Source organism: Colobus angolensis, unplaced genomic scaffold (genome assembly GCF_000951035.1).
Source record: "Colobus angolensis palliatus isolate OR3802 unplaced genomic scaffold, Cang.pa_1.0 Scaffold63, whole genome shotgun sequence".
Classification (NCBI taxonomy): domain Eukaryota; kingdom Metazoa; phylum Chordata; class Mammalia; order Primates; family Cercopithecidae; genus Colobus; species Colobus angolensis.
The window spans coordinates 5168616-5183555 of record NW_012119932.1 but is presented as its reverse complement, the minus strand read 5'-3'; the positions used below and the strand labels follow the sequence as shown (position 1 = coordinate 5183555).

At 47.6% G+C, this 14940-nt stretch overlaps 1 protein-coding gene and 1 long non-coding RNA gene across 2 annotated transcripts; both read right to left on the bottom strand.

Moving 5' to 3' along the window:
• Positions 1–1255: 1255 nt before the first annotated feature.
• On the bottom strand, positions 1256–2242 carry LOC105527525. The gene is made up of 2 exons (XR_001004239.1): positions 2005–2242; positions 1256–1689 (listed from the first exon to the last, which is right to left on the bottom strand). It is a non-coding gene; the product is annotated as an uncharacterized LOC105527525 (long non-coding RNA).
• An 839-nt stretch (positions 2243–3081) lies between these two features.
• On the bottom strand, positions 3082–5921 carry CASC10 (cancer susceptibility candidate 10). Its single transcript, XM_011963858.1, is given in 5 exon segments — positions 3082–3763; positions 3802–4281; positions 4283–4373; positions 4376–4587; positions 5386–5921. Coding segments are annotated over 4 exon segments (657 nt in total). The 5' UTR covers positions 5685–5921; the 3' UTR covers positions 3082–3763; positions 3802–4226.
• Between the last annotated feature and the right edge of the window lie 9019 nt (positions 5922–14940).

Genomic DNA, 14940 nt, shown 5'->3' with positions numbered 1-14940 from the left:
AGAATTCTAAAAGTTAGCATGTTTTGTCAATAGCTTCATTGTTCCTCATGCCCATTCATCACATCTTGCTTGCTATTGAAATCCTCCCTTGCTTTGTAACATTATTAAAGTCAGTCATTATTAAAGTCGTCTCAAAAAGAGATACCTCTGCAACTTCTAAGATGTTGTCAACCAGGAATCATATTTTCAATACTTCAAATTATATTGTATTTCCAATCTTTGGAAACAAATATAATATTCTTGCATATTTTCTAAGATGAAATTTCATGTAGACAATGATGTGATAGAAAAGATGATGCTTATCTAATGATTTTGGCATTGCCCCTTGATAACTATGACACTGAGAAAACCAGCACTGGTTTTCCTATTATCAGAACAAATTACAGTCCATATTCTGGAGTCCTACATGTCTTACATTTGAGAGAGAAAAATCACTGGGAAAAAAAAAAAGGAAATAGTTATACCTGTATCCATCTAGTTTCACTAACATATCTTTAAGGTACAGATTTTTTATAACAATCACATATGGCCAGGTGTGGTGGCTCACGCCTGTAATCCTAGCACTTCAGGAAGCCGAGGCGGGCAGATCACGAAATCAGGAGTTTGAGACCAGCCTGGCCAATATGGTGAAAACCTATCTCTACTAAAAACACAAAAAAATTAGCCGGGTGTGGTGGCGAGCGCCTGTAGTCCCAGCTACTGAGGAGTCTGAGGTAGAAGAATCCCTTGAACCAGGGAGACAGAGGTTTCAGTGAGCCAAAATTGTGCGACTGCACTCCAGCCTGGGTGACAGAGCGAAATCCCATCTCAAAATAAATAAATAAATAAAAGTAACACCATATGATTTTACAAGACCAACTTAAGGGATTCTTACGTTGCTTTAGTTTTGTTTTTCACAAAAACTAGATTTAATTCAAGCTTCACGAAAAGGCTAAAATAACACACAAATAAGTCCATAGTTCCTAATTTTCCAATCCTTCTTTCAGTAGGCATTGCAGGTCATTTGAACCAGATAGTTTAAATTTTTGATGGTGCAGCTAAGTGAATAAGCATCCCTCCACAGAATGCATGCACTGTTGTGTGATTTTCAATTAATGTGAAACAGTTTTGCCAAAATATGACTGCAAATGTGAAGCTGCTATTCTGAACATTTGGAACAACTATAGCTCATTTTTCATTATGTGTTGTTCTGGTATAAAAATACTGTTTAAGCAGTTCATGAATACTCTTTTCCATTTAATGACAAAGAAATATATTCAGAGTGAACATGATCACGTTATTGGTTACCAAAGATCCTTGGCAAAGTGCAAGCACCGTGAAGAACGAAAGTAAGTCCTCAACAGTTTCCCAACTTCAGTGAAAACCTAAATGGGCCTAGATTTACAGATTATACATTAAGAAAAAGTCTGTGCATGATGTATCTGCTGTGTGTGTACTCGTATGTGGGAAATAAAGCAAGCCAGAGAGAAAGTGGGTGGGGGCACAATTGCAAAAAGTTCTCTCTCCTAGGAGATTTATTATTGGGAAATGGAGAAACAGGTAATTCAGCACTCTTCTTTCTGGTTGCAATACAACGCTAGAAAAAAAAACTAATTTTTTTATAATTTACCATAGAATCTCGTCTCAGACTAGAAGGAATATAATCCCTGTTACATGTGTATATATGTCCATGTGTACACATACATTTGTCTTTTCTGAAATTTTTTTTTTTTTTTTTTTTTTTTGAGATGGAGTCTTGCTCTGTCACCCGGGCTGGAGTGCAGTGGCGCGATCTCAGCTCACTGCAAGCTCCGCCTCCCGGGTTCACGCCATTCTCCTGCCTCAGCCTCCGGAGTAGCTGGGACTACAGGCGCCCGCCACCTCGCCCGGCTAGTTTTTTGTATTTTTAGTAGAGACGGGGTTTCACCGTGTTAGCCAGGATGGTCTCGATCTCCTGACCTCGTGATCCGCCTGTCTCGGCCTCCCAAAGTGCTGGGATTACAGGCTTGAGCCACCGCGCCCGGCCTCTTCTGAAATTTTTATCTCAAATCTCTTTCAATCAAAATGAGTTGAGCTTCAAACAGGATCTGGGTGAGACAGAACCTTTTTAAAACTGTGCTCAACTCAGTGAATGCTTTAAAAGTGAATTAATGAATAGTATCCTCAAATGCAACATGCTCCAAGACTGACTGCCTCTCTACATTTTGATTCTGAAAGAAAGTGCTTGGGTTTTTAAAGAACAAAGAAGAAAAGCCTTCATTTTTCCTTCCTTCCCTTCCTCTCCACAATTTAACCAAGCATTTTTTTCTAGGTTCTTTTCTTTAATATAAAAACAATAAAGCTCTTCTGTCTTTCTTCTCTCTTCTTTTCCTCTTTCTATCTCCAGGACCACAAATGTGACTAAAAATAATTGTCCACATGGAATCCTTAATACATCAACATAGGAAGGAGACACTCACTATCCCAAGACTCAGCCCACCTGGCCTAGATTTAAAGTATGCATTACAGGCTGATTAAGTCCGGCGCATGGTTTATCTGGTGAGCGTTCCCCACCCCACTTCTTGTGGCTTTGCTTGCTCATCTAGGGGTTCCTGGAAGGCCCCCAGCACCCCTAGCAGGACGCGAGGTAAGTGGAGAGTTTGCGCGGGTGCTGAGTGATGTGCCCGGCAACTTTTGCTTTTTCCCCTGGGGGAAACTGTGACGTTAGAAAGGTGTCTGCAAGTGTTTCTTCTGGTTGGCCTGGAGGTTTCCCGAGCCCCTGGACTGGCGACCCAAACCCCTACACTTCCTGCCCGGTGCTTGGAAGAAACCCAGATCAGCAGACAAATCAACGTGCACCACACACTGCGCCTCAACATCGAGCGCCAACATGTGCCTTTCAGGCCAAACGAGAAAGCACGGACCCCTTGCAAGGAGCATATGACCTCGGCGTGACCCGTGGAGAGGCGGGACCCCAGTGGAGAGCGAAGCACGGAGAAGCCTGGGAAGGAGGTGGTGAGAGGGTCACAGTCCAGGCTGCTCCATGCGCGCTGGGGTTGTCGCCGCGCGTCCTGCGCGACCCAGTGCCCCTAGAATCTCCAAGACAGCAAATGTGAGCGCGGATCAGTTTCTCTCTTTCCCAGAAAGCGAGCTTTTTATTGAGGGGAAACTTAGCTGGGAAAAGTCTGCTCCTACGTTTGTTTTGGTTTTTCGTCTATTTGCTTCCCAATTTAAAAGTGGCCGCCTGGGCGACAGGCTTGCGGTTTTCACAGTGTAAAACGGATTAGAGGAAAAGCTCCAGCCCCTCTCGACTTTCGCTTGCGGTTTGCAACCCCTGGGGAGGGTCTGACCCCGCGGGGCACTTGCCCAGGCGAGCTTCCCTCGCGGCGGCCAGACCCGCTCGCGGACTCGGTTTCCCCAGGGTAGGACCCACTAGGGGGGCCGCTAGGCCCCAGGCCTGGCAGGGCGGAGCCTAGGCCGAGAGCCCGGGGGTTGGGGGTTCCCACGGTGCTGGGAAACTGCGGGCCCCAGGTCCGCAGGCAGCCTCCCTTCCCCCGCGCCCTAGCACCCGCCCTCTGCTCCGCCGCTCCCGGCCCTGGGTGTGCGGGAGTCCCGGGGGTCGCTCTCCTGGAAGCAGCGGAGGAATTTGGAGCAAAAGGAAAGGAATTTACTGCGGATGGCACCGGAACCTGGATTGGCTTGTGCGTTTCCTGCTCTGGGCACGTAGGTTTCCCCTAGAAATCTGGAGTTCGCTGAGGACACTTATTTCCAAGAGATTGTGGGTTCACATACACATACCATTTACATACACATACCATAAGTTCACATACACATACCATTAACTTAATACCATTCAGTTAAAAATAAAGAAAAAAGAAAAACTGCACTTCGATCTTCTCCACTTTCCCTGGTGTCACCAAATAAACAAAGCATGCGGACAGAGTGGGCTGCTGCTGGGGGCTCGAGAGGTGCGCGAGACGAGGTTACCCTGCGGGTCCGCCGTTGCCCCCGGCCTCTAGCACTGCACCTGCCCACGAGTTTGCGAGATGGGAGCGCCGAAGGAGAACCCCGGACCGCCCAGTCTCACCCTAAAAACTTGTATCCAAGAGTCCTACGGTTGTGGTCGTGCCCCTCCGCGACCCTTTCCTGCTGGCCTTCTGCTTTTTATAAACGAAAATAAAAATTTGATTTAGGCTTAAAGAAATGCCATTCTGGTCGTTCCTCCCTGAAGCGAGACTTACGCATCCTCATACACTCGCAGGGAATTTTCAATCTCGCCTGTCGAAATCGCTAGCTGGGCATCCGCGGACGAAGTCCTGCAGGTGGTAGGGTCAAGGGATCAAGCAGATAGCAGCAGGGATTAGCACACTCCGGCCGTTCCAGACGGTCAGGCCCGCTGCTCGAGGGAGACATGCAGCGATGGAGCCAGGGCTGTGGGCTGCGGACCACGAGAGCCGCGCACGCGGGCTGGGAACCCGGTGGTGCCACCTTAAGAGTAGGGTTGGCGCAGCGGCTGTGGAGGCGCCCGGTACCTGCAGGGGGCGCTGCTGTCCCGTGGTTTCTCCCGCGCCGCCGCGTGCAGCGGGCCTGGCAGCTCCGGGGCCCCGGTCCCCGGAGGGGGTGGGGACGCTGGGGGAGGAAGGGATCGAAGTGCAGCCGTTAGGTAAGGAACCCGAGCCCTCCCGGATTTAGAAGCGGCCTCAGTGAGGCGTTTGCAGGAGGGAGCTTTCCATCAATCGGCCGCGAGAGGAAACGTGGGGAGGCGCCTTCCCCTACCCCCACCGCCTGCCTTCCTGCCTCCCTCCACCTCCGCTCCCCGACCCCGACCGTGCTTCCCAGACCCTTTGTTCTCGAGGTTGGGAACGGCTGGGTGGGGGTTCCTCGGGGAAGAGGTACCCCGCGCCACTCGGAGGGGAAGGGACTGTCGGCTGCCCCACACCCCAGCCCTCCCCGGTGCCGTCCCCCTCTCCCCCGGCCCCTTCCATCGCGTGCTTCCGTTCTCACTCGGACTCCCCCAGCTCCCGAGCTCCGGCTCCCCAGCCTGCACGGTCTGCAAGCCCTCCTGCCTTCCCACCTCCCCGCCACTTCCGAGGTCCCCGGGAAGAGGGGAGGACAGGGAGACGTGTGGGGGAGGAGAAACCACAGAGCCTTCTCGGCGCGGAGCATTTCCAGGGACCCTTCCAGGCCCTAACCCCTGGGACCCGCTGCAGAGGCAGGGCTTTCCTGGCGCCGCCGCGGGTCGCAAGGGCCGCCCCCGCCGCGTCGCCGTGGGGCCCACGGGTGCACGACCCGGGCAGCGAGGCAAGGCGCGCCCTCTCAGCGCCAGGACCCAAGACCCCCAGCTGGAGAGAAGGGGACACCGTGGTCCGCGCCCTGGGGAAGCTAATTGCACGCGAACGCCCCCCTCTTCCCCGCCCCCCACCGTACCCTCTGCAGCGCCACCCGCGTCGCCTCTCCGCCATGCGCCACCCTGAGGGCTCCCGCGATTGTATCTTCTTGAGCACAGTTACCAATGCGTTCAGCTTCGTTTCATACTCGGATGGAGGCGTCGCGGAGGGAAGCGAGGGGACAGGGATGCGGGAGTAAGGGAAAGGTGGGGCGGGAAACCGAGCAGAGAGGTGGGAGACGTGGCTGAGGCAATGGCACCGGGCAGGGCCGCCCGGAGTCCCGAGTCCAGGTCCACGAGGCAGGCCCCGGTGCAGCCGCCCCCCGGCCGAACCCTGCATGTCCTCTGTACTGTAGACGCGAGTCCGCGGAGCGGCACTCACACCCCCGCACCCCTGCAAGCTCCCACGGTAGAGGGGGCTCGGCACCAGCCGGGTCACAAAGTACGTGCCCCCACCCCCCACCCCCAGGTGAAGAGGACACAGCCCGGCGCCGTCAGCTCCAGGCTGCCTGGAGCCCCCTCCGGCCTCTCGGCGTGACCCTGGTCCTCACTGGGCTCGTCGCGAGCTGCGCTAGCTGTTCTTTCAGCAGCGGGTTCCCCAGGACACACCCCGGCCCCACCCCCCGAGAGCTGGCGGCCAGCTCAGGATGCCAGGCGGCCAGGCGGGCGCCCTGCCAAATTCCGCGTTCCTCTCCAGGAGACGGGGAGTTGCGTCCCAGGCTCGGGAAAGCCCGCAGTTCGGGCTTGGGACTCGCTTGCAAAGCCCCCTAAGGCGCCAGGGACGCCTCTGCAGGTTGAATTCCTGCTCCGTATCACTTCAATTTTAATTAATCTTTTAAAACACCGCTGTCACGTCGCTTGCAGAAAATTAATCAAACTTGAATCCTTGTTGCATAGCAAGAATTTCGATCCGAGTCTTTTAAAAAGGACTTGACTTTGCAAAGTCACGTCTTTTACAGTTCCCTCATTCCCCCTTTAGCAAGGGAAATATTGCAAAAGTCAAGACATGTTTGTTTGGTTCTTTCTATCTTCAAAATGAAACTTTGCTTATTTCTGATCTTTATTTTCCTGTCTTTGAACAAACAAACAAAAAAGAGATAAATTGCCTACCTCGGTTAATTCAAAATATAATTACTTTGAATGATCTTTGTTTAAGAACCCAGATAAACTAAGATAATCTTAATTTTAATGTGACACGACCCCTATTTTTCCTTGTGAATAATGAGAATAAAGCAGTCATTAATTAATACCAAGATATCTCCATAGAAGATGGTATCTGGTCTCGCTGAGACACTGAAACATCAGTTGTATTAGTAATTGATACTGTATAATTGAACATGAAGATAGCCGTCTATTTTTAACCTCCAAGCTTAGAGTTTATTTGGTGATTACTGAGCTCCTAATAATTAATTTTTGTTCCTTCTTACTGCATAAATAATTCTTCTGACTCCCAGTCCCATGCAATGTAGAGGCTTCTCATTAAAACCTAGCCCTCAAAATATAAGATTGTGAAGCTATATTGTGCAGCAACTCCTTCTACTCCATTATTTGTAACATATTTGTTCTATTTCATATCTTCCTGGTACATTTCCTTTGCTGTGATTTTCCTACTAAATATATGATAATATAACTATAACATCTTTTACCACAGCTTTGTCTTTCTGTGATCTCTTGGTTCAGTTTAATACACAATAGTTAAGACTTCAATTTTTCAAGTTTCTAAAATTTGAGGATGAGTTCCACTGAAGAATCAAAAATACTTGTATAGTGAATTTGCCATGATTATATTCCGAACCTAACACACAGTCCACTTTAACTCACACTTTTCTGTTGTTAAAAATAGACTTTGCTCAAACACATTCCCTTTTTCCAACTTGAGTTGAAGATAGTTCTTACAATTTCCTGGGTTAAATGTACATGCTAACACTACCTTTGACATTAAAAAACAAATTCCCCTCCCATGTTGGAGAGAAGTCTTCCCATTATGGAAATTTAGACTGTAGCTTTAAGGTATCTAATTATTTCTTAGCCTCAGTTATTTTGGGGCATCAGAATGATCTTCACTTTTTAAGTGGAAAAGGTTATGATATTTTTCTCATATATACAAAAAACTCTCTACTTATTTTTCCAATAAAGTATCTCCCAAGTATGACATGTTTTATACCACACAAATATTCTTAGTACCTCCACTACCAAATCCATGCGTTTTCCTTGTCAGTGCTCTATCTAAAGTGTTGGAAAGTATATAGGGTTTCCACTTTTATTTCCCCCTTAGTATAATTAAAACTTTAGGTCAATATATAATGGAGTGATTCTCTCCACTTGGATTTTATATTTTCCCACTATAATTTGGACTGAAATGGGATTAAAACAGGATCTAGAGTTCTAATCTTGGTTGATGTTTTGGTGTATTCACCGTAATGAGTCCTATTCCCTGGGGTCATGAAGCTCCCAAATGTCAATCAAGCAAACTGATTCAGAAATGCCATTGTTCGACTCCCACGTCACTCGCCTTCCTCTCATTTTATTTAACAATACCGGAGTTCTCTGATCAGTCATTCGGAATATGAGGCATTATCTGGGGAAAATTCACAAAGTGTCTTGATCTTTCTTTGGGAGATACTGTTAAGGGGTTTCCGCAAAGCAAAAAGTGCTTGTTTATATTTCTGTCTTTGGACCGCACTATGGATGGAAAGAACCAATGAATACTGCTTGAAAGAAAATCATACCGTAAATCCGTCAAAAATTAATTTGTCCAGTTGAATGTTACATTTCTATTTTCTGTTTTCGTATTGGAAGCACCCTGATTTGTCACCAGAGAAGTATGACCCGGTCTGGGTCCAGTTGACATGCCCCCACTTTCAACCCTGTCTATTTTCACCACTTAATACTATTAACGTGTTTAGTCTACACTAGTTAACTAGGAATTTATTTGGGGGCGAGGAAGAGCCAACCTTTGCCCCCGGAGTTCTACCCAGCCCACTCAGATACGTCCGGGAGCCTCCGCAACTCGCATTTCCCAGTCGCAACCCTGGGTCATTCCTGCCTCCGTCCCAGCTCCCGGACAATTCCCAAAGCCAAAGGCGTCGAGCGTGCTACTGGCTCCCACCAGCACAAATTAATAATCAGCTTAACTCGTGGAGGCTTTGAGCCCCAGTGCTCGGTTCCCTGAAGCCTCCCAGTGCGGAGCCCGGCTCCTGCGAGGACTTCTTTGGAGGGGGGCAGGGACGGATTTCCTGGGAAAAGCTGTCGCTGACGAGTTGCACCTAGAGGGCTGTGGGCAAGGAGGAACGCACCAATGTCCCAGTTCTGGGTTCTCAGATCGGGATTCCTCCAAAATCGCGACAGCCGCTTAGGTGTTGGGTGCTCGCATTGGCAGCACAGAGCGCCAAATGCACGACCCCGCGCGCCCCGCGCGACCTCCACGAACACTTAGAGCCGAGGTGACAAGGGAAGGCGGCGGAGATGGGAACAGGGGGTGGAGCCGTTCTCTGGTGGAGCACGATCGATCACTTTAAAGTAAAGGGTTCAAAAGTTCCAAGTTCCCCTTTGGAGGGGAGAGGTAATGCTTCTCGCGGCCTGCTTCTCTCTGCGACCCGCAGGTTCCCGGCAGCCGCGCAACCACTGGGGATCTCGGCTGCCGCTTGCGGGAGCCCCTTCCGGGGAACACGCTCTCCGGCTCGCGCAGCCGTGCGACGTTGACGCAGCTGCTAGGGAGCAGTTTGGCTTCCCCGGGAGTACCGGAGTTACTCGGCACAAACGTGATCTCAGCCCGCCGGGCCCGGGGCGCGCGCTTTTCCCTTTCTCAGCAAGCGGGAAAGGCCTGTTGGCAGAGGCCGGCGGAGTGCTGGAGGCCAGGCGGCGCGAGGCTTCGGCGGAAACCTGAGCTCCCTGCGACCTGTTCTGCTAGCAGGGGCTGGGGAGAGCCCCAATAAGCCGTCCCAGAGGTGGACCGTGCAAATTCCTGAGAAAAAGCCCTCTAGAAAACACCAAACCCTTCCAAAAGCCGTGGCTCTGCCCCTCCCTCGTCCTGCGGCCTTCCATCCTGTGCGCTAGCATCACCCAGTCGGCCCTCACCTGCAACCTGGCCAAGGGCCTAGCCACCCCTCTGCGTCCCCACTCTGCTCTTAAGCTCCTTCTCCCCCTGACCTTTCTGAGGCCTGGGCGAGGGTAGCCAGGGTGCTGCAGAGGAAACGAAATTGTTCTGGAGATTACAGTGGGGCTTTGGGCCAAAAGGGTTTTTTTCTCCTTCTTTTTCTCATGCTTCCATGTTAAGTGCAAACTTGTATCTCCCGTCACAAGAATAGCCAAATTTTCTCGCTTATTTGCAGTTTTGCAAAGTTCTACACACAGATCAGTGAACCTTAAGCGCCCTTGTTCAGCCCCACATTGTGGAGGTTTGTCAGGGGCCCTGGGCAGTGAGCGTAATGACAGGTGAATCCAGCAGCCCCAGGGGGAGCCCGACCTAACCCCAGGACTTACTGTAGGCCCGGGGGCCAGAGGCTCCCCACACAGCTCCCAGCAACAGGTACCCTACACCAGAGCAGGCCTTCAGGGTTCTTCAGCTTAGGCCCTGGGCCCAGAAACTCCCTCAGTGACCTGGGACAGAGAGACCCCACCCACATGTCTTCCCCCAAGGTGATTCCTTCTCTCCAAATTACCCCTGGGTCACACAAGAACAAGAATCTCTGCTCTCTGTGCCACCTGCCCAGACACAGCCAGGCCTTGTTTCAGCTGCAGCAGAGGCCCTCACAGTGTAAGCCCATTGGTGCTTGTTCTTCTGACATGATTTAAAATAAAGAAGAGGAGGAGGAAAGGCAGAAGAAGAAGCAGGGAAGAGAAGGATGGGGGGCGGGGAGGAAGAGGAGCAGGGGAGATGCAGAATAAAAGATGACCAAAGGGGATCAGCACAAAATGGAACGATTCCTTTCTTACCCAAATTGCCCCATAACTCAGTCTTTCCCACACTCTAAAAGAGAGATAACTGGTTTCAATAACTATTAATACTTTCTCAAAGTAACTTTTCTGAGTGAATTTTACTCTTGCATCTGACTGGACCCAACCTACCCCTCTCCCCAACCTGAAGAGAGGAATGGGCCATGTAGCTTTGGGGAGATAAATAGCTTTATAAGGCATAATAGCCTCCTTGTAGCCAGTCATCACTCCACAGAAAGCCAGGGAGATTCAAGCTGCGAAAACCTAGGTGCTTTGTTGCATAACCAATCTCAGCCTTAATCCAGCCAAGGTCAGCCCACATTAGATTCCCAAGAAATGGGCTTAGGGTTCCTCCTCCTGCCTGGACCATTCCCAGGTAAGGAGATCCTCACAGACAAATACAAATACATCTAGTACTTACAACCAAACTCCAAGTGAGAGCAAGTCATCATTTGTGATGACAGTAGAAGACCATGGTAGAGAAGGGAGAAGGTGTAGATATGTATAAAGAGAGAGAGAGAGACATGTTTGCTTTTGCCCAACTCTGCAATTCTAGCCTGACTCAGTCCATCCTCACTCAACTACCAGGGTAAAATAGAAATCAGCCTCTGGGTTATCAGAGAGAGAGTAGTGGTTGTGTGTGTATGTGTTGGGGGATGGGGGTTGTTGCTTTCTCCAACCCCAGGCTTGTGTATGAGGAAGGATATCACAGGTAGGAAAAGATGGAGTAGAGGGAAAGAGAGGCCAGAGCAGAACCACAGTCTACAGTCGCTCTGAGGAAGTCATCCTCATTAAAGAAATCCTTTGTATGATGCTGCATGTCTTTCTCAGATTTGTGGCAGCCACACGGAAGGAGGAGGCAGCTGCAGGAGCTGCCGCTGCTGCATGCAGGCATCCAGCAGTGTGTCCCTAGCAGCCGACTTGGTGTCCCCAGTGTGAAGAGCCCAGGCTTTGCCCATCAGGCTGTGACTGAAAACAATCCCCCCGCTCCAAGCAGCCTCCACAGTGACTACCCCAAATCCCTAAACAGATTCCTGGACTGAGAGAACACAGTTCATAGCATGAATGTCTAAGAGCTGGATTCAGTTAAAAAAAATAAATAACAGAAAATCCCACCCAATTATGAAATCACTAATGAAATCATGTGTGGTAGTGGGTATTTGTCCCTGCATGGATCACAGTTTCATACTTTTGTCCCCAGAATGACATTTCAAAAATATTCTTCCCTAAGTAGTACCAAAGGCTGTTTTTATGGCCTGCTATTGTGAATCAACCTTCTGTAAACCATATTGTGCATTTTTCCCTGGATTTTAGTGAAAGAAGAATTGTACAAAGCAACTGCTTTGTCCCGATGTTGAAACAAAGACTAACACAGAGGAAAGAGGCAGCCTCTCCAAAATGTACTCTTCTCTGACTTGGGAGGAAAGCTCCTAGAGTGACCAGCCCATAATTGTGGTTGATATTTAATCCCCCTTGGTACAAAGGCTCATCGTTTCACTAAGCAGAAGCACCATTGAGATATGACTAACCTTTAGGGCTATATCCCAAATGGGAAGTCCAGGGCCTACACTTGGATTGTCTAGGCCTCTTCTAACCTGAACAAAAAGGATCTGGAGAAAATCACATTTTTCCCCTCACAACAAAGCATTCCTAATCACTTCAGCTTGTTGGTGAATTTTTATTCCCATGTCCACTTGGGGTATTGAAATCGATTGCTGCAATATTTTTTAAAATATTACACTCCTAGGATCATTGCTCTCCTAAGACCGAATTCTCTCCCTCATGCCCTCAACTCAGCCCAGTTTCTACCCTCCCACTCCCATCTGTCCAGGTCCTCTGTTTATCTGTCCACATAACGCCTTTAATTCTCAGCCCAGCCAGGCAACTTCACGTTTATTCTGTTTTCTTCTGGTATGGAAAATGCTGAAAGCTGTAGGCAGCAGTGCACTTAAAAGGGAAAATGAGGAGCTTAGTAGTTTGGATAAAATTAACCTGCTACAAACAACCTCATTAAAGAACTGCCTACCAAGAGTTAAGAATTAATAGCAAAATGGATGGGAAAAAACCCTTCAGTGAAGAGACCTTAAACCTCTTTCCTTGAAAGGTGCATAATTTACAAGCCCAACCTAACATTCAGTTTTATTTCCCTTTCCTAGTGACCTGTCCCATAACCTTGTAATCCACTGTGGGGGTGTTTTCTCTTTTGTCCCTTTCTTCTGGTTACACACCCATAGGTTTGCAAGCCCAAATATTTTCTGATATTTTGGGTTCAAAAATGCACTTAAATTGTTTGGAGCCTTTTAATTTAGAAAGACACTTTAAGAGACTCCTGGAATACCCTTTGGGAATTGTTAGATGATTTGAAGAGTGCCCTTAAAAGAACTGTGTTTGAATAGGAGGGGGGCTGAGGGAATCATGCAGAAAGAAGCATGAAAACCCAGAGTGAGGACATTTTGTAGATTTAGTGTTCTGATGGCAATGTGGTTTATTTTGCACGTGAAGTTCAAATTTAAGTAAAGCCCATGTATATGGGCTGTAAGTTGCTTTTCTAATGTTTTATTGGGCAGTGTATTCTATATTGGCATTTTATATGCATAATCTCATTTCGATGCAGAGCCGCATACTAAATCCTGGAGCAAGCAGATGAGAATGCTATATGGATATTACACTCAGTTTCATTGGCTTCAATGAGACTTTGCACATCACGATTTCCATTGTAATGGCTTATCTTTGGCTAGAATTTTACACGTTGACATGCTATTCCTTTGGCCAGGATCCTGAATGAAGAAACCATGTCAATGGAACAGCCATAATGATTCCATTCACATTATAGCAGGTAACTGGGATCAATGGTTCTAACAGAATTCATAAAAGACTTCCTGCTTCCCTTCTTTTTTTTTTTTTGAGACAGAGTCTCTGTCGCCCAGACTGGAGTGCAGTGGCATGATCTCTGCTCACTGCAACCTCCGCCTGCCTCCCGAGGCAGGTTCAAACGTTTCTCCTGCCTCGGCCTCCCGAGGAGCTGGGATTACAGGCACCCACCACCATGCCCGGCTAATTTTTGTATTTTTAATAGAGATGGAGTTTCAACACGTTGGCCACGCTGGTCTCAAACCCCTGACCTCAAGTGATCTGCCTGCCTCCTCAGCCTCCCAAAGTGCTGGGATTACAGGCATGAGCCACCATGCCTGGCCTTCTCTTTTTCTTAATATTATTTTTTTGCACTTTTTTTTTTTTTTTTCTTGAAGGAGATCACAGTTAAAATCAATCTTGGAGTATACACTAAAATAGTGGTTCAAAACAGGAAAAGATAGGATATTCACAATCAGGATGCTTCCAATTCATCTAGAAATCCTTCTGTTGTGTCAGAATATTATAGTAGTGCCTTCATGTGTAGTGCCTTCATGTGTGGTAGGATCAGATCCTTTTCAGATAAACCAGTTAGAGACTCACAGAAAGGACAAAATTTTAGAAATACTTGTAACCTCTTTAAGTCTACAAAATAAGTTATATTTCTTTCCGACTTACATTCTACAAAATAAGTTGTTTTTGTCCTGTTTAATGGTAATCTTAAATTACAAACACAGACTGAAATGTATAAGATAATAAGAAATATTGGCTATATTAGGGAAAGTAGATGTTTCAGAGGTAGTTTCTTTAAAGAAGATAACAGAAGTGTGCAACTAATTTCCTAATTTACTTTTAAATTTATGGTGCATAAAGATGTAAAAGGATAAAAAACACAATAATTAAAAATTTTTTTTATTTTCTTAAAGTCATGAGTAGCAAAACAATTGAACAATTTGAATGATTTGAATGTTAACCAAGATCTTCCACTTACAAATCTTCCTTATTTAGGAAAGGGGGAAAAAGAAAGAGATCCCACCTCTTTTTAAAATCAGATAAGAAACATTCCGGTAGTAGTGATGTACACCCTTTTACTTATCAATCATAAATGTTTAAGTTTGTTTAAAAAGTCTTTATTATTAACAGAAAAAATAAAAATTGGCTTCCTGAAGGCCAATTTGCCACATGATGTATAACACTGCGATCAAAATTAAAAGCATCTCTTTACATTTGCATCTGGCAATGTGCTCCATGTTAGAACCATAGCCATGTGTTTATGGAGTGCAGCTCTCCTGGTCTTGAGATACATGCTGTTTTTTATAGCCTAACCAGAATAGCTCAGCATATGCAGGACAAGAGGCTGGAAAGCCCTGGCCCCTCACCCCAGCAAGGAAGCTCAGGATCACTGCAGGCTCCCACACTGCTTCTCTCAGCATTGGTTTAAGTCCAGATCTTACCCTCTTTCCACTTCTGGGGCAAATATTACTAAATATGGGTATTTTCCAATATAGCCTTCACCTGGGTGCAAGGGTTAGGTAGGGGGAAGGGAAGAAGGAGAAAAGCTGAGAGAGTAGGAGGAGAGAGAAAACAGAAGATACAGGGAAAAGGAGAGAAAGGTAAATAAACCTGTTCAAGGCAATTCCCATTATATCATGCAGGTTTGACTTTGAATGGATAGGATAACTAGACATCTGAAAGCTTAACCAGCCACACTGGTCGGCATATTTGGACCCAACGTAGAGGAAGAAAACTAATCTCAGACATTTGCACCACTGACAATCAGGGTATTCATTTGAAGGGAGGCGGTGGCGGGG